At 35.5% G+C, this 18,940-nt stretch overlaps 1 protein-coding gene across 9 annotated transcripts in view; it reads right to left on the bottom strand.

Moving 5' to 3' along the window:
* Window positions 1–18,940, bottom strand: part of LOC5565303 (phosphatidylcholine:ceramide cholinephosphotransferase 1) — an 88,647-nt gene that overhangs the window by 32,471 nt on the left and 37,236 nt on the right. The window contains exon 1 of one of the 9 annotated variants that reach the window (XM_001649613.2): window positions 1,440–1,626. The exons of the other annotated variants lie outside the window; for them this stretch is intronic. Coding sequence (XP_001649663.2) covers window positions 1,440–1,526 — 87 coding nt within the window. The 5' untranslated portion in view covers window positions 1,527–1,626. Of the gene's footprint in view, window positions 1–1,439; window positions 1,627–18,940 lie in introns of those variants that run through there. 9 annotated transcript variants of the gene reach the window in all.

Below are 18,940 nucleotides of genomic sequence, written 5' to 3'. Positions count from 1 at the left end.
GTGGAAGCCCAAAGGAATCTGAGGATTACGAGTGGTGTCCTGGGTATTCCTTATGGACTCATTATAATTTCCAACAGCGTCTTGTATACTATCAGCAAGATCTCACCGGAATCTAAGGATTTCAATCAATATCCAGAGAGTTTCTAAATTACTCGTTAGGAATCTAATTACACGTTAGGAATCCGAAGCATTTTCGCTTCAAAACAAATCTATTGGAATTACGATTGTTGTAACAAACATAATTCTGTAAACAGAAGGCGATGTTTGTGTTGCTGCGTTTTGCATGATATTTGATTCACTGCATTGTAATGAACGAACGACGTAAATTGACCAACCATGTCATTTCTTACATTTTATCACAGTAATTGGAGTGAAATGTTACACATTATTTACGACTTAAGTGACTTGCAGCGAAAATAACGTGATATTACTTTTTGTTTCGATATGTTAACTATAAATATTATCACAAAAACTGGAACATTGTAATCTAGTAAGTCCTACATTACTGTGGCTTTAAATCAGAATACATATACAAATTCATATGGTTTCGAAAATGTGGGTCCAACTTACTACCAAATGCGCCTAGTCACTTAGGCTAATTAAGAGTGTAGTTCTTTTTTTCTGTGTATTATATTTATTCTACTCACTGTACCCACGCTTTGCCCCCAGCAATCATGCTCTGATTCACTAAGCGAGATATCGAAATTGCAGATAAGATATTGAATGCGTATTCTGCGTTGCTAATGCAGAGCTCCCGTTAATTTCTTCGTTGAGTAATTAACTCGGTACTTGTCTAATCTTGTATTTTATCTGCCTAATCTTCTGGATCACACCGACGTTGTGTGGTTTTGCGATGAATCATCAACGTGCCTTTTGTCTTTTGATTTAATCTTATTCTTTTTCTTCTTGGCATTATGACCCCACTGGAACAGAGCCTGTTTCTCGACTTAGTTTTCTTATGAGCACCTACACAGATATTAACTGAGAGCTTGCAGTGCAAAAGTTGTGATTATTACATACGTATATCGTTTGACAGGTACTTTATGGCAAGGGAAGTTGAGAAAATTTCCATTGCAAAAAGATCGGGAATCGAACGCAAACACCTTCAGCAAGGTTTGGCTTTGTAGTCGCGGACGTTACCACTAGGTTAAGGAAGGCCCCATATATGATTTACTCATATTCCATGATTCCATGTCCTTTGCACGATAGCTATCATGTGACGCTATTCACATAATTCGTATAAACAACAGATTGATTGTCCAAATGAAACATTTCAATAATGGAAGGGATAATATACACCACATAGATTCACTTTCACGAAATCGTAACCTTTAGTGAGCTGTGATTGATCAATTATTAATGCTTTATTACGCTTTTAAACATACGTATCACTATTCCCCAGCGTCCTGAATAATTAAGCGATTCTTTCCGGCACTAACCTTGCATGTAACGTAATTCACCGAGTTGACTAAACCGTGTTGGAGTTTAACGCTGGCCGGCCAGAACGATCTTAGTGTCAGTTTCATATCTGCACTGCACCGCACTGCTTTGATAAGTTAGGTGTGATTACCGCGCAGATAAGCAAAAACACGAACGCTTTCCCGCCGCTGGCCAAAACAGACTGACTTGGACATGGCCGTGTTCCAAGCGAACTCTACCAAATCAGAAACGTGTAACGTGAAATGATAAAATTGATAAAAATAATCCCACCATGACGACAACCGAGCGTTTGTTTATTGCTCAAAAAATGTCAACAAAAACTGACGGCGGTGAGCGAGCCCATTTGAAACAACACTTAAAATTTTATTGTATAAATACATAAAGAATATGTATATTGAAGATTGAAGATAAAAACACGGTACTAGTTAAGTATACAATAAATTCAGAGTACTTAACCAGTAGCTTTTGAATGATTAGCCATAATTCATCGACTTATCATTCAAAACGATCATATTTAACATGCACTAAACTCCTTGAAGTATGCAACGATTCAGGTATTCACTGGAAAATGATGACTTTTATTCATGTAAGTAGCGGTAAACGCAAGTCGGTCGAGGATGTTTTCGGGATGGAAATATTCTCGATTTCGCAGGACATAGAGATACACGATAAACGATACATATATAAATCTACATTCAATTTGCAAACAAAGTTCTCAGCTATTATGCTTCTCGAGAATTTTTAACTAAACAATCCAAAGGGGTCCGCATGGTCTGTAGGGATTTGAATTCTGAACTTGTAACCAACTCAGTTAAGTGGCTCGGTAGCTTAGTTGGTAAAGCGCTCGTCTAGCATACAAGAGTCCTGGGTTCAAATCCCAGCCGAGCACGTGGATTTTTTTCATAATTTCACACATAATTTGTCCATCTTTACCACGCGTAATGAGTTAATTAATTTAATAACCATGCGGATTGAATTACCGAACAGCTCAATATGAGCGTCAATTTATAATCATATTTCTTATCGTCGTTTGATATTATGAAGCATCGCAAGAAGGCATTCCCTGATTTGAATGTCATGTTTTTGGAACACAAGAATGCATCGAATGAGAAAGTTTGTACTATTGCTGGCATCATAGAATATCCGAGACTGCTGAATTAATAGAAACCACGGCCGAAACTAATAAATTCTACCAGGGGATGCACGACTGCCTAACATTCGAATTCCAAATAGCTTACAATAAATTTTTGGAGAGATCCTACACAAATGTTTCTTAGAATCATGAGATCTGTGTCAGATTTCGCTCAAAAACTTAGATTGATTATTAGTACGAGCCTTCATGGTATTTTGGCGATTCTTATTTTATTCTACATCCTTAACATAACCACTACAAGTTGATTTTATAATATATATTTTTTAGATTATATAAAACATAATTGATTATTTTCTGACGTTCTTAGTGATTTTCTGACAAGATCTTGATCAGACACTAAGCAGATTCGTTTGAAAATCATCGGCGAAGTGCTAGCGAGATTGTTGCAATATTTCTTTGGATATTTCAATAGATAATTTGAGACCCTTTGCAAATTCTGTTGGTGGATTCTTGACGGGATCTTTAATGCAATTTGAAACGACAGTTTAGCAAGAGGTGGTGGTTATGATCTTTTTGGTCTTTTCTTTTAGTACTACTGTGGTTTCTTGAAAAAAATCTTATCAGAAACACATCCAAACCATTGTAAACCTCTGACGAGTTTTCGGCGAATTATAAGACTCTTGCGTTATCGAAACACCCAAGTGTCTTGGAAAAAATGACAGATTGTTTTTTTTAGCAAAGACTAGTTAGATTTAAGAATTTCTACTCATATCCGCTAATTAACAATCGAATATTCCAAACACTCATCTTTGAACAGTGATTTTTCAACAAACTCATTCATATTTCTCATATATCATCCTCAATTCCTTTACATTACAAGTACTTAACAATAAACATTTGAAAAAAAAAAAAAATTATTGGAATTGCTGCTGTTCGGAATATGAGTTTTGTTCGGAGTTTGAGACAAAATGGAAAGTAGTGAAAATTGAAAAACATTCTGATTTTTAATTACTATGAGCCTAGAGAGAGATTCGTGATAAGGGCGTATCTGATAAATCAATAACATTGAGAAAATAACCAATGAAATTCTAATGTGCAATTTTTAATCTCTATTCGAGAAAATCTACTCAAACTTAAACCTTTTCACTGTAATTCACATTTCCTAAACCTGGTTTTAAAACCCTCATGAATACCACACACATCTCCTACAATTTCCCTTGCTGTTTCGTACTCAAAAAATCTTATAAGGTTTCGCCTACAACGTACTCGAGAATGTTAGTAACGCCCAATGTTATGAGCCTGCAATCGATATTATTTCAATATCGCCTATTACTTTTGCACCGTGTTTATATTCTGATTTTAATTAACATATCGTGTTCGCCTTCCTTATTTTTTGTTTGCAGTTTCGCCGTTTACTATCGCCGTGTTTTGGTTTTGATTTCGATTTCAGATGCGCCCATCACTTTGATAAACAAAAACACAGACGTAATCAATAAAGTGTGCTGTTTTGCATGAAATTTCGTCTTATACAAATTTGCCCTTTTTGAATAGTTGAATTATCGGTAGGGGAAAAATTTGAGTACAGTTTAGAGACAATCAAGCTACATTTTCAACGCTATATTTTCTACAATTGGATTGTTTAGCGATGAAAAAGTTACAGTTTATTGTAGCTTGATCGAAAAACACATTTTTCTGAGTATAAAACAATTTTATTGCACTTCAACATCATGATTTTGATATTATATTCAATATTATGATTTTGATATTATAAATGATAAAAAAAGATTTCTATTTGTAAACTCAATGACATTTCAATTCACATAGTGGCATCTCGTCCCAAAGTAAAATTTGCCGAGGGTGATTCAAAAGTGATTTCCATACTAACTAATTTGTAAAAAAACTGGATACCGTTAAACAAGCCTAATGTGTTAGGAGAGCCTATATTACGTAATTGAAGGCTCTCGTGACATCAGTATACATCTTGTTTTCGCTGGAAATAACAAATATGACGACGCCTTATATCAATTTAACCTATATTATAATCTGTTCAAACGTTCAACGATCAAGTGGTTCGATTCATTTCTGTAGCTTCCATTCTGTAGATTATACAGCCGGGTCCCTTTTTTGATATTGATCATATAAGCGCCTCGGTCAACTTTCCGATAATGGGCAATACACGCGTCACTTGATGGCAGTATAATATATTGCCTTTAAATTTGTTTCCACGGGCGTTTTGTTTCGATTCAATGCAGGTAGAGGTAACTTCGAGTCTGTTCCATTTACAACACCCGTGGTGGAAAATATTGACTCACAATAGCTGCAAGCTGGAAAACATCATGTTAACGGTTCATTAGCAAGCCGATGATAATGTGGCATTCAATGTGTCCCATCACCATCGCCGCCCAGTTCGTCAGAGGTGTGAGTTTACGTGACCCGTAGTTTCCACCTTCGAGCGCGAGCGTCAAACTAAAGCCCTATAGATAATAGTTTCTACATACAGTCAACTCTCCATAACGCGATATTGAAGGGACTATCGAGTTAGGGTGGTATCGAGTTATAGAACACAAAAAGAGGAGAAATGCGATCCAAAGGACTATCGAGGAAGCCATGAAAAACCAACTTTTACTATGGTTTTTTAAGTCGATATCGAGATAGGGATTATCGAGTAAGGGAGAGTTTACTGTATTTGCATTTCCTGGAGTAGGTGTAGGCTGAAGCTCGTTTATACCGTCTTTTCTTGTTCGATAAAGTTTGTGCGTACTTTCCATTAGAATACTCAATGAGTATTACTCATGCATAGTCTTCCAGCAAAAACCCTTTCCAAACTCGAGAAAATTTTACCGATCGCGGATCGCATGGATAGCTACGCTCGAAAGCGTCATTTAGTTGCGCTTCCACCCGTCACTACAGATCATCACACAATAGCTGATAACCCAACGACAATCTTCATCATAATAGATAGATAGATTGCAGGCATGCGGAAGCTTACACCTAATCAAATGCAATCAGTCCCCGTTACATTACGGCAAGAGACGTTTTTGTGCAATCTTTTATATAAGTTCGTTCACGAAAAGAAAACAACTGATAAATGTTGTGGCCTGCAAGCATGGCATGGGTACACCTGCACTAGTTTTTGCGTCAGTCTTTATCTGGGACGGGACGCCCTAACTCAAATATAGCTTTGATGGTTGCATTCTAGTCGGTATCTCAGTCAAGGTTGCCCCTCTATTTTTATACGAAACCATTCCAAACAATTCAATCTTATCAGTATGTCAGGTTACATACTATATCATTGTTTGACAAGCATTATGCTTTACCAGCATTATTGGTGTTTCGAATGTTAGATGAAATTGTATCTTCCTTCATCATAGGCAGCATCTTTAAATAACGTAGCATTTTTTGGCCAATTTGTGACACCTTGTGACCCCCCCCCTCTGATCATAACATATTTTGGCATACCTAATACATGGTTCGTCACAAAATAGTAGACCCCCAACACCCCCCTCCCCTCCGGCCAAAATGCTACGTCATTTATGGACGGTCCCATACGAGATAATATAACAATATCAATTAAAAACTGCATCCTTACCAACTTGATGTTCATTACGTCTTGACAGCTGATTGATTTTATTTCAATGGCTAGCTGTCGTGTATCATCCTAGGTCACAATCAAATGCCAACCATGGCGCAGTAGTGATAAGACTTCTTATGTTGGCGTAACAGAAGTCAAATATGACCTTATGTGTCATTCGGTAGCTGCTAATAAAAAATATCAATTTACATATAATAATGCGATGATTAATGTATTTCCGTATGTGTGACGTACTTCCGAACGTAATATCACAGACAAACAGAAGTAACACTCAGAATTATTATTATGATAAGGATTAGGATTGAACCAAAATATTTCCATAGATTCAGTGGATTACTGAGAATAAATATTACACCAAATTTTCAGAGAATCCTTCGCATTTTAAGAAAAGTTAGAAATTCGCCTTTGATTTTATGGAATTCTGCCAAAAATTCTGTAAAAATCCATCCCAACATTATGTGAACGTTTTTCCAAGATTTCCGTGAGAATCATGTCCAGAATTTTTCGATAATGTTTCTCAGGACTTTGTGAGAATCCTGTCAAGAATTTGACGTTGATACCTCCCAAATTTATATTGTAAATTCGGTCAATCATTAGAAAATGCAATTCGCCGAAGTTGGATTTTTCTTGGAAACTATGCGAGATACCATACTTCGGAAGTAGGGCGCATCAGAGCGTATCCGGACGCGAATTTTATGCACCACTTCCGAAGTTAGGTATCTCGCATAGATTTTAAGAAAAATCCAACTTCGGTTAGAAACCATTTCTAACTTTTTACCGCGCCGACAATATAAAGTGCATGTTTGGAATCTATAATATTTTCATGACCTATTATTATACATATTATATCAGCCATTCCATGAAAACCCGATCTAGTGAGTCACCACTTGTTCCTTATCCGAAATAAGGATACACGTGTTTTTGGATTTTTTTTATTGGGGCGACCATTTCCGAAATAGGGTGACCAAAAAAATCGAGATTTTGCAAATTTTTATTTAAAAAAAAATTATAACTTTTGAACCGTTCAACCGAATTTCAATCTTTTGGGACGAAATGAAAGCTAAAGACTTTGACTTTTCAGGAAAAATATAAAATTTCACAAAAAATGTTTTTTTTTACATGAAAAAAAATCAATAATTTCCATTTTTTCGTGTTTTGAAGGCCTCGGGACCAAAGAGACTATTCCTGTTTTCATTTTTTCTTGAAAGTTCAGAAAATTTTATGTTTACTGTCAAATTTTCAGCGATGTATGTTTTTTAGTTTTTGAGATATGTATATTATTTTGAAAATTAAAAATTAAAAAATTTTCATCGACACACACTGTAAGTCTCAGCGCATTAGATTTTTTATTTTAAAAAATATCATAACTTTCGAACAGATCAACCGATTTCCAATCTATTTTTATGGAATTAAAGCTTAAGATTTCAACTTTTCAGTGTAAAAATAAAATTTTGAAAAAATATTTTTTTACATTCAAATAAATGGAAATTTCTAAAAGAGTAGATTTTTTTATATTTATTTATTTAATATAATATTTTTGTATTTTTTCAAATTTTTCAATTTTGTCTAAAAAGTTGAAATCTTAAGCTTTAATCGCATAAATAAGATTGGAAATCGGATGAGCTGTTCAAAAGTTATGATATTTTTAAATAAAAAATCTAATGCGCTGAGACCTACAGTGTGTGCCGATGAAAAATAACTGATTTTTTATTTTCAAAAATATAGGTATATCTCAAAAACTAAAAAACATACATCGCTGAAAATTTGACAGTAAACATGAAATTTTCTGAACTTTCAAGAAAAAATGAGAACGACAATAGCCCCTTTGGTCCCGAGGTCTTCAAAACACGAAAAAACGGAAATTATTGATTTATGTTTATGTAAAAACAACATTTTTTGTGAAATTTTATATTTTTCCTGGAAAGTCAAAGTCTTTAGCTTTCATTTCACCCCAAAAGATTAAACATCGGTTGAACGGTTCAAAAGTTATAATTTTTTTTAATAATAATTTTGCGAAATCGCGATTTTTCTGGTCATCCTATTTCGGAAATGGTCACCCTAATAAAAAAAACAAAAACACGTGTATCCTTATTTCGGATAAGGAACAAAATAGCAAATTTTCACGGAGTTCGGTGACCCACTAGATCGGTATTTCATGGAATGGCTGATATAATATTCTAACAAATTTTGTTCAAACTAGATATAAATTCAGTTTTGGCTATCAAACTATGTTGTACAAAAGGTCTTCAAAACTATTAGCGGGCCGCACAAAATTTGGAAAAGTCTCTGGAATAATCGGGAGAACGGGAGAAGACTGATGGGTCTTTTTGTTTGGGGGATAACATGACGTTTTGCAACAATCTACTTGATGGCAAGACGAAGTTTACCGGGACCACTAAATTTTCCAAGAATATGTGAAGTATTTTTGATGACAAATCGAAACAAATCCATCTACGGGAAAACCATCCAGGAGTTCCACAACAAGTACTAATCCAGTTAGAAACACTCTTAGAACTCATTTGAAACAATCGAATTTTCATCTAAAAATCTACCGAGCTCCTTTGAAAATTCTCGAAACTTCGTCTTCTCTAGGGATTCTTTATCGTTAGATTTTCTTCGGAAGGATCATCAAAGTAAAGCTCAGAATACTCTAACCTAACTTCCTACAAAAAATCAGTGGTAGTACATAAATAGCAGGAAATTATTTTATTAATTTTACGAGAACCTCTATCAAAACTTCACCAAGAATTCATCATTTTTCTTTAAGGTGAAGGTGAATCGAAGCCAAAGTTCAAATTTTCAAGAGCACAGATTTGGAGAACCAAACATCCGTTTGAGCTGAAAACCTAATCGATTGGTCACCACCAGCTAGTGACCAATCGATTAAGTTTTCAGACTGGAAGCTTAGTTCTCCAGATCCGTGCTCTTGAAAATTTGAAGTTTGGATTCGATTCATCTTCACCTTAAGGTAAAAATGAATTGAAGCCAAACCTTAAACTTTCAAGAGCACAAATCTGAAAAACTAGATCATGCTGAAATTTTTATTGATTTATCACTACCAGCGAGTTACCAATCGATCAAGATTTCAGCGTAAACAGAAATATCTGGCTCTCCAGATTTGTGCACATGGAAACTTCGAGGTGTGGCTTAAATTCCACCGGATTTTTTTTCTGGAATCCGTTAGATAAATTTCAAGAATGCATCTTTCAAGTGGTTCCTTCAAATTTTTCCACAAAGGTTCCACATTCGATAATTTTTGGATTTTTGATAAGCAGAAAACTCCACTCCAAGATTACGACACCAATTCCGTAAAGGGTAAATCCTGTTGAAAATGTTTTGGCAAAAATTCAGGAAAGCTATCTGTGAGGAATTTTGGTGAATCAATAATTTGAAGGGAGATTCGGGAGGATTCCTAGAGGAATTTCTTAGAAATTAGTTCGGTGAAATATTTGGTAGAATTTCTATAGATCTTTTCATTTCAGAAATTTTGAAGGATACTTTTTTGTAAAATCTTTGAAGAAATTTCTAGAGAGATTTCAAAAACAGTTTGATCATGTGGTTCGTGTAGGCAGACATATTGAGAGCATTGTGTATTTTTCCTGCAACAGCCCTGAAACATTTTGTGGAAAATGTTTCCCGGTTGAGCCATTGAAATATGCTTGCCCGCCATCTAGTTTAATGTCATGTGCAACTAAATGGATGAAGCCGATTCATTTCAATTCCGCATTCATTTATAATTTTCACTAGAAAATCTAGAAACATAATTTAAGTGAATTTACACTATAAGTCGAAAGACTTAGCATCAAAAAGACAGAAGGTCTAAAGGACAAATGGAACTTTAGGAAGAATAACCATAAGCTTTTATGCTGCTATTTTTGGATCAGTGTTAAGTTAACGAAATTAACTAGTGAAGAGCTTTTTTTAGAAAAATCATTTTATGAATCATTGATATTTGAAAATTTTCAGCAAAATTTGCTGACATATGCCTAGAGAAATATCTGCATAAAACTTGAAGATTGAGATTTTTCTGTATGGATCGTTTTAAATGTTCCAAAGGGAGACTCTGATGGAACACCTGCAGGAGAAAATGCTGAGTAGTCCTAATAGAAATCTAGAGTACTCTTGGAAATTCTGTAGAATTTCAAGGAGATTTATGAGAGAAATTCTTGGAGGAATTGCTGGTGTCGCCTCAAAAGGAATTCCATCGGAACAATTCATAAAAAAATCCACAGTGAAAAAAAATAATGATTTGTTGTAAATTGATGAAGTTAGAGAAACCTATAGCAACTGGTGCTACATCAACAATTAATTTCTCTGTCCCAAATTGCGGTTAAGATAAGTGTGGCCGCGAATAGCGATATTCATGCTCTTACTATTTTTGTACAAGATTGGCCCGAGGGTTACTTCTCAGTTTCGTTCCTGAAAGCAGTTTGGATGAAACATATGGATAATAATGTAATACGCCAATGCTAGCTAGAAAAATACTAAGAAAAATTTCTAAAACGAGTTCCTAAAAATATTACTGGATACATTTCTTGTGAAATCATCTGAAAAAATTGTTGAAACTTGTACTGGAGGTAACCATACAATCCTTTTTTACCTAGGTCGTAATATGTATGAATATGTAAGGATGTCGATAGGGATGTGTTTGAAGTTGTTGAAGAATTTGTTAACCTTAAAACACTTGTGACATGTGACAACGACGTTTCCCGCAAAGTGAAAAGACGTGTTGCGGCTGAAAATAGAGCCTTTTACGGACTACGTAACCAGCTTAGGTCCCGAAGCTTGCAAATGGAAACAAAATTCGCCCTGTATAAAACATTGATTCTTCCGGTGGCTCTCTACGGGCACGAAGCGTGGACGTTGAAAGAGTCAGACCGGAAAGCTCTCGGTGTTTTCGAGCGTGAAGTGCTGCGGACAATACTCGGTGGGAAACTCGAAAATGGTGTATGGCGTAGACGCATGAATCAGAGGTATTTCAAGTGTACAAAGATGCGAATATTATCAATCGTGTAAAATACGGCAGACTTCATTGGGCTGGTCACTTAGTGCGAATGTCGGAAGAAAGAATTGCGACAATAATATTCAGCAGGGAACCAGGTAGAGGTCGGCGGCTTCTTCGGGGAAGACCACGAATACGCTGGCTGTACGCAGTGGAAGAGGACCTGGCGACCCTAAACGTTCGGGGCAAAAGGAGAAGTTTCGCCCAATACCGACGAAGATGGAGCTCTACAATACGCCCGGCAATGGCGTAACTCTACGCTGTAGCCATCAAGGTATCAAGGTAGGTATGTAAGGATGTCGAAACAAACCAAGACTATATCGCTGAGTCGGCGATCTCCCATTAAGTAAGTTCTACATCAACACTTCCTTTTTTTCGAAAAATATGAGCGTGGCCGGGAGTAGCCGTATTCATGCTTTTTTTTGCTCAAAATTGGATCAAGTTTTGTTACTCCATGGCTTTGTTCTTCTTCTAGGCATTACTTCCTCACTGGGACAGAGCTTCTCAGCTTAGTATTCAATGACTTCTACAGTTATTAATTGACTTCTACAGTGATTAGCTGAGAGCATTCTTTGTCAAAGCTGCCATTTTCACATTCGTTTACCGTGTGGCATTCGTGTACCCTTGATACTCTATGTCCAGGGAAGTCAAGGAAATTTTCATTACGAAAAGATCCTGAACCGACCGGGAATCGAACACAGACCTTCAGCATAGTATGGCTTTGCTTTGTAGCCGCGGACTCTAACCACTCGGCTAAGGAAGGCCCCATAAATACATGGTGCTGGTTACCTTTTTTCGAATAACATCGTAATGCTAAGTTACGGCTAGAGAAGTTCCTTAAAAATATTTAGATATGTAAAATTCTTAGAGAAGTTACAATAACATAACTACAAACTGAACTCAAAAAGGATGCCCGAGCACAGTATTGCCGCGCCGAATAAAATAAATGATTCCCTCATGTTTGATTTTACTAATTGGGAATCACGTAGATTCACAGCTTTTTTATAGGTATTTAGAACTCATTATAATATTACGCAATCTACTGTAAGAGGGTATCACCAACACAACGGCACGCTAATATGTTCTGTAATCGTCATTTTCGTAAACAATCACAAATCATAGCTAGGTTTACGACTTAGCATTACACAGATATGTAATTGTATAAAAAAAACGCGTGCGATAGTTGACCTTGTAAAATTAACCTCATGTTAATCCCCCATATGCGATATATACTATAAGCACATCTATTTGGCACGTCGCAAAAGATCACGCTTCCGTTCTGTTGTTTACTCGCAGCGTACTGACCAGAAAGCGTGGGCCCGACAACAGCTGACCGGTTGTGTTGTGTTTATTCCTACCAAGAATAGTCACTCACCATATGAGACTGAAATGGGATGGAAATTTCTAAGGAAGCTTGATATTTTACATCAGATTTACGACGGTATGTTGTTTCGCTCTTGAACGAAACTTAACATAACACGGATTACCATCTGGAAACGATACACGGGTTGATGAAATTTGGCTATCATCAATATATTTTAAGAATGAAAATTTTCCTATTTATTCATCGCTAGCCATATGAACTCAATATTTCATCACATGACGAAAAATCCCTGCTATTTCTCGATTTACAAATAATTGTCTCTCACAAACAAGCTTTTAATTCATAAACATGAATCATACTGATTTTTTATCAGTAATAATCGTCAGATTTTTATGAGGTTTGAACGTTTTTAAAGCAATACGCGACTACTGTACTCGACAATGATTCCAAACAATTCGATTCGCTTCGCTCGATTCATAAAATATACCCTCCCTAATGGTTGAGAGCAACATGCGTCCGAAGACGGAAATCGGTGCCAAGAAGATATACTGGGTGTAGCATAGACCAAGCATCGAAAAGCAAAACAACATTTTTTTTATTTTTAGAATCTGTTACTCATTCTGTGGATGTGTGTGGTAACACCGTTTCGAGGGATTGTAGTAGAGGAAGAACCCTACAATCATCGGTTTGCGACTGTAAAACTTTAGAGCAGTGAAGTGGAAATGACTGGTATGGAGTAAAACGATACGTGATGGAGTAGGAAAGGAAAAAAAGGAAATGTTCTGTACTATTTTCATAAATATTGGCATTCATTACACTTAGTTCAATTTGATTTGAAGGAATGTACAAGACTTGAACTGTGCACGAAAAATCACTAACTTTCGTCTTTCAAGAAATTTGTTCTTAGACTTATTAGATTTAGATAACTTGCTTAACATTTACTCTTCAATGGAAGGTATAATAAATTTCAGAGATGAATTTTAAAATATGATAGTTGCAGCTACACTTTACAAATTTGTAAGGGTGAACTTACAGCATCGTTCAGCATGCTGAGCATTGGTGTGCTTTGAAAAAATCGTTTTCCATGATATGAAAAAAAAAACAAACAAACAATTTGAAAAAAAAAGAAAACCTTATTGGGGCCATAACGCTGGGTCTTTTAAGAAATAATCAAAAATGTTGAAAAAGCCAGAAAAGCGAATTCCGGCAAAAAAAGGAAAACAATTTTTTGTAGCTAGTTACGAGAATGCTCAAAAACTTGCTATATGGGCTAGCAGTTATACATTATAACTCATAACTATAATACCAGAAAGAAAGGGCTGATAGCGAGTTACTTCCTAGAGGTTTGGTCACTTTTTTCGACATAGTCACAGCAAAGTCACTAAAGTTACATTTTCTAAAAAAAAGGGCAATACAATCACTATTTTGTGATCTGATAATAAAGAAACTGAAGATTGGGTCAGCTTATCAAACCCATACAGCAAGAAAATAATGTTGATTTGGATATAAAAAATGGCTAACTTTTTAGAAGAATTAATAATTAAGTTCCTACACAAATTTCAAGTATCGGAGGCATTTTGCAAACTTCTTTGAAGAAGCTCAAAAAGTTTTTCGGGGGAAAATCCTACGATATTATCCAAAAACTGTTAAAGGGAAATTACTTCAAATAGTCTTTAAGGCAATTTGTTGGGATTTCTTTTCTATGGGAATGCAATGCTTGGAGATGTTGCTAGTGAAATTCCTGATCGAATTCTTGAAAAAATCCTGGAATAATTCCTGTAGGAAACTTCGATAATCTTAGCAGTTTCTGGAGGAATTTCTCAGGATGGTCATAAAAAAAAATAGTTTGATATAAATTCTGTAAAAAATCAGAAGGAGAGTAAATAAAATTTCTGAAGAAATCTTTAAAAGTGTTCTAGCAGGGGCTCTATCTAAGTTTGAATTTTATAAAGCATTTGTTGAGACAATTTCATGGAAAGCGACTTTAAGAGGGATCGTTGAACGAGATAATGAAGTGTTTGATTAATTCCAAGAGAGTTATCAGGAGCAATTTCTAAAAGAGTAATTACTAAAGATATATAAAAAATTGGTGAATTTAACAAAGAATAAGAGAAAAAATTTCAAGTGATTCCTAGAAAAGTATACCTTAAGATGGGGTGTTAGGGACACGTGGGGTTTTAAGGGATTGAACTTCTCAATGAAGTTCGACAAATCACAGAAACGTTGAAAGTCGATATATAAATTATCTGAAATGCTCGATTTGTTCGGAGGATTGTGAGTTGCATTATGTAATAGGAGTTGTGTTAAAATGAAGTATTGTGGTGTCTAGATATTGAAAACGTTTCAAAACATTTTTTTTTTCGAATTTTATGGGCTAAATACATTTATATATAAAACCATGAAATATAATTGAGAAAAAATCGCGAGTAACGTAGAACATAAGTAAATTTAATTGAGATCATAAAACAGACAAAAAAATCCTAAAAATTATACGTGGGTTTCGATTTTGAGGAACTTTTATGAAAAAAGTCTCGTTTTGAAAATAAGTGGGATGTTAAGAGATTATCTATTATAACATTTTTAAGTTACTAAGCTCATTCAATTTATGCCATAATATATTTCAATATAGTTTTGGATTGTTCCCTGAAGTTAACCTGCAATGTAAAGTTAAGGGATCTATTTCGTAAGCCACTAAATATCACCAAAAATGACTTATCTCAAAATTTGGTAAAATTAGTAGGAAAATGTATATAAAAACTGATCAATGTGAATATGGAGTTTTCATGATAATATTTTCAAAAGTTGTTCCATCACATTGGTGAAAAGTTTGGAAATAGCAATGATTGATTCTTTTAAGCACTACCTAGGTCCTAGATAGATAATAGTAATATAAGGTTTCCGAGCTCTTGTCGAGCATTGAGTACATTGTGATATAGTGTGCGCGATTTCCGCGATATTGGAAACTTTTCGTTAGGATTTTTTTCCGATCATGCCACTAGGTGTTATATGTAAATCGGTTATTTGGTGTGGTGCTTTATTTAAAAGGCAAATTGGACACTTGCCCTATTCAAATTTAAAGCCTGTTGCAATTATCCTTCTTTTAACAGGTCATGATATGGTAGCTCTGCACTGTTCTAGGATACGTATACTGCATTTAAGTATAAAATTCTGTTCAAGACAATTGTGTGATTCACTGATAGCTTGCTTGAAAATAGAATCAATATGTATGAGAGATTTAGCAGTTAAAATAAAACAGTTAACGTTTTCAGGAGTTCCAACTTGAATTATATTGTCCAAGATCTTTAGAGTTGAAGGGATACCACAGACAAACAGACGTCACACTCTCTTCATTGTCCATCAACCACCTTTTTAACGGTCGATTCAAAAATATGGTATGTGGTCAATCCGCCATCTGTAGCGCTTGCATCGTTTTTGTTCGCGTTTGACGTTTACACACGACCGCCATCTGTTGGCCCGTCGGCCAAACCAACCCGGGAGCATCATGACAGCTGCCATACAATGTCAGTGTACCGAAAAATTTTGGTCCGTGGTACTGTCAAACTCAATGAAATCATGGAGTGTGCTCGAAATAGGGCGCAAATTAAAATAATGCTTAACGGACATATTTTTTTTATTATTTTTGTTTGGCATTTGTAATATCATTATTCATCAGTGATCACCAAACTGAAAAAGTTTTGTGCGGTCCTCGGGAAGATTTTGTACGACCCACGAGCGGGTTTTGAATAGTGGTGTGATGTGGTTCGCACAAAGACATGCTGAAAGATGTTACTATAAACCGATTCTTTGCTTTCGAAATTATGTTTTGACCGCTTGGTAATTCAAAAGATGTCAAATTTGTCTGCGTTTCTCCATGTTGGGGATTGTAAAATATTACGTAACGCAACAGGGAGAGGAAGGGGGTCTTTCGTAGTGTTGCGGACCATGCAAAAACAAAATCCATAGATAATCTGTTACTTGGCGAAGGGAGGGGGCTTAACATTGGTCATGTTATATTTGAATAATTTCTTAGACATATATGATGATTTATGTCACATTTTTTTTTATTCATGGAAGGATTTTTCTTTTGCAAAAGTGCAGTGAAGTGTTAAAGTTCAATTAGTAGTTTTTTTTATTAGTAATTTATCAGCTTGAAAATCAATTTTATGTAGTTCATATTCAGCCTTTTACTCGCAGCACATTTTTTTTTGTGGATTTGAACACTTTTTTTTCTCATACTCACCACTAAATGTCTAAGCTTCAATCAGATAAGCTTATTCGATGAACTATCAAGCTTTTTACGAGCGCTAATATCATCATTAATTTGCTCACTTTTTTGTAAGCTGCTGTTGAAGTGTCAAAATTTTTGGACCGAGTGAATTAAGTACAACGTTGATTGAACGGACTCAAGCCACACGTCAAACTGATGGATCCCTACCAGAAAGTAAATAACTGTTGAAGGCCATTACCGCTCTTGAAAAGCTGTATAGTTCATGCAATGGATTCATCCACGGTCTTTTTTTCTTGTCGACTTTTTTTTCTTTTCCGCTCTGCCCGTATGTGTTTACATAAAATTACTTCCGCACCAATAGACTAATCCATTGGTGTACTAAAATCACTCGGTCTGAAAATTGTGACACATGAGCAGGTCCAGAACACGTCAGGAGCATACGGATGCGTGCCCCGCTCAAGTGTCACAATTCTCAGACCGAGTGAATTTGTACACCGGTGGATTAGACCATATCCAGTGAACGAATGTTTACCGGATGAACAATGCGTGGATGAATATGCAACGAAATCGTTATTTTTTTTGTAAACATCAGTCGCTGTAAAGGTTTTCTTCTCGCTGGAAGTTGTGACATCATCGTAAATTAGTTCATGCACACTTAAACGGAATCGCCGAGTATCCAACAGCTGATTTTTCGGTTATAATTTGACGATTTTCGGTAAAACCTTCACCGAGATCTCGGTAAACGTTCATCGAGATTTCGACAAAATTTGGATTGCCGAAGTCTTTGTAAAATAAGTACAGAGTTGGCATTGAAAATTACCGAACTGTCAGCTGTTGGGTTCTCGGCAAAACATTTTATTGAGGTCGGTGAAATAATTTAAGTGCGTAGGCCTATTTTATTGAAACGTAGACCTCTGGTGATGAGTATGAGAAAAAAGTGTAAAAATCATACATTTTCACTTTTGGATTTAATTCGATCCCATTGAAACCCGTTCATATATTTTTTTTATAATACGGGCCACGCCTTCTTTTGAGGGCATCAAAGTTATCCACAAAATTAGTTTTGTGACTATTTATGTTGCAAAATATTTAATCGCGCCCGATAACTTTACTCCGTTAAGCGATAAAACATGTTCGCCAAAAATAAATGTACTATTATCACTGTATGAAACAGCATTTCCAGCTAAAGTAAGCCCTAACAAGTCAATTAATCGTTTCACCGAATGATTTGATGCGCGTTTAATTCATTTGGTGTCAAAACTTGGTGCTTTCATTAAGTTTATTTTCATTGCATGAAGAAAAAATCGGAATCGCCCTAATTTCATTTCATTCCATTCGTTGTTCTGCACCCGTCAACAACGAAACAAATTTCCGATCTCCCATAGTGAAAAATCGTGCCGGCAGCGGTGGATGGCCCCATTGTTTACGCTGCAAGTAGGTATTGCGTTATCTGTCACTTCGCGGGGGGGTTGGGCCAAACACACTTATTTTAGCATTGGGCGTACAGTTGTGTTCAGAATAATAGTAGTGAAAGCCGTTTTTCATACAAAATGCTCAACTTTGGCATGCTGTAACTTTGTTTCCATATGAGCAATCAGCATGAAATTTCGGCAGTGAACTACAAATATACTCAATTTGATTAGCACAATATTTGAAAATTTTCACACCACCGGCTAAAAAATTAAGCACCAGGTGAAATCGCTCAAAATAATAGTAGTTTTAATAATTTAAATATCTGCTGCATTTTGAGTTTTTAATTTATTTTTTATTCGTCGTTTCAACCATTTCCACCCAAGCTATAAATGTATCAACAAGCCAATTTTTTACAAAATTGTTGCTGAACAAAAATTTACAAAAGAAAAACTACTATTATTTTGAGCGATTTCACCTGGTGCTTAACTTTTTAGCCGGTAGTGTGAAAATTTTCAAACTTTGTGATAATGAAATTGAGTATATTTGTAGTTCACTGCCGAAATTTCATGGCGATTGCTCATATGGAAACAAAGTTACAGCATGCCAAAGTAGAGCATTTTGTATGAAAATAGGCTTTCACTACTATTATTCTGAACACAACTGTACATGTTCTCGTGACTATGAATTTGATCGAGATTTGTTCTGAGTGTTACGTCTGTTTGTCTGTGGGGATACGTTAACGATGTTGACCAAAATATTTTTTTTTATGTTGGCAAAATATTGTTTTATTTACAAAGCTGAAATTCCTTAAAACTCCATTTTGCATTTTCGTCAAAAAGTACATATTT

This window comes from Aedes aegypti, chromosome 2 (genome assembly GCF_002204515.2).
Source record: "Aedes aegypti strain LVP_AGWG chromosome 2, AaegL5.0 Primary Assembly, whole genome shotgun sequence".
Classification (NCBI taxonomy): Eukaryota; Metazoa; Arthropoda; class Insecta; order Diptera; family Culicidae; genus Aedes; species Aedes aegypti.
This window is presented reverse-complemented; position numbering and strand designations above follow the sequence as displayed.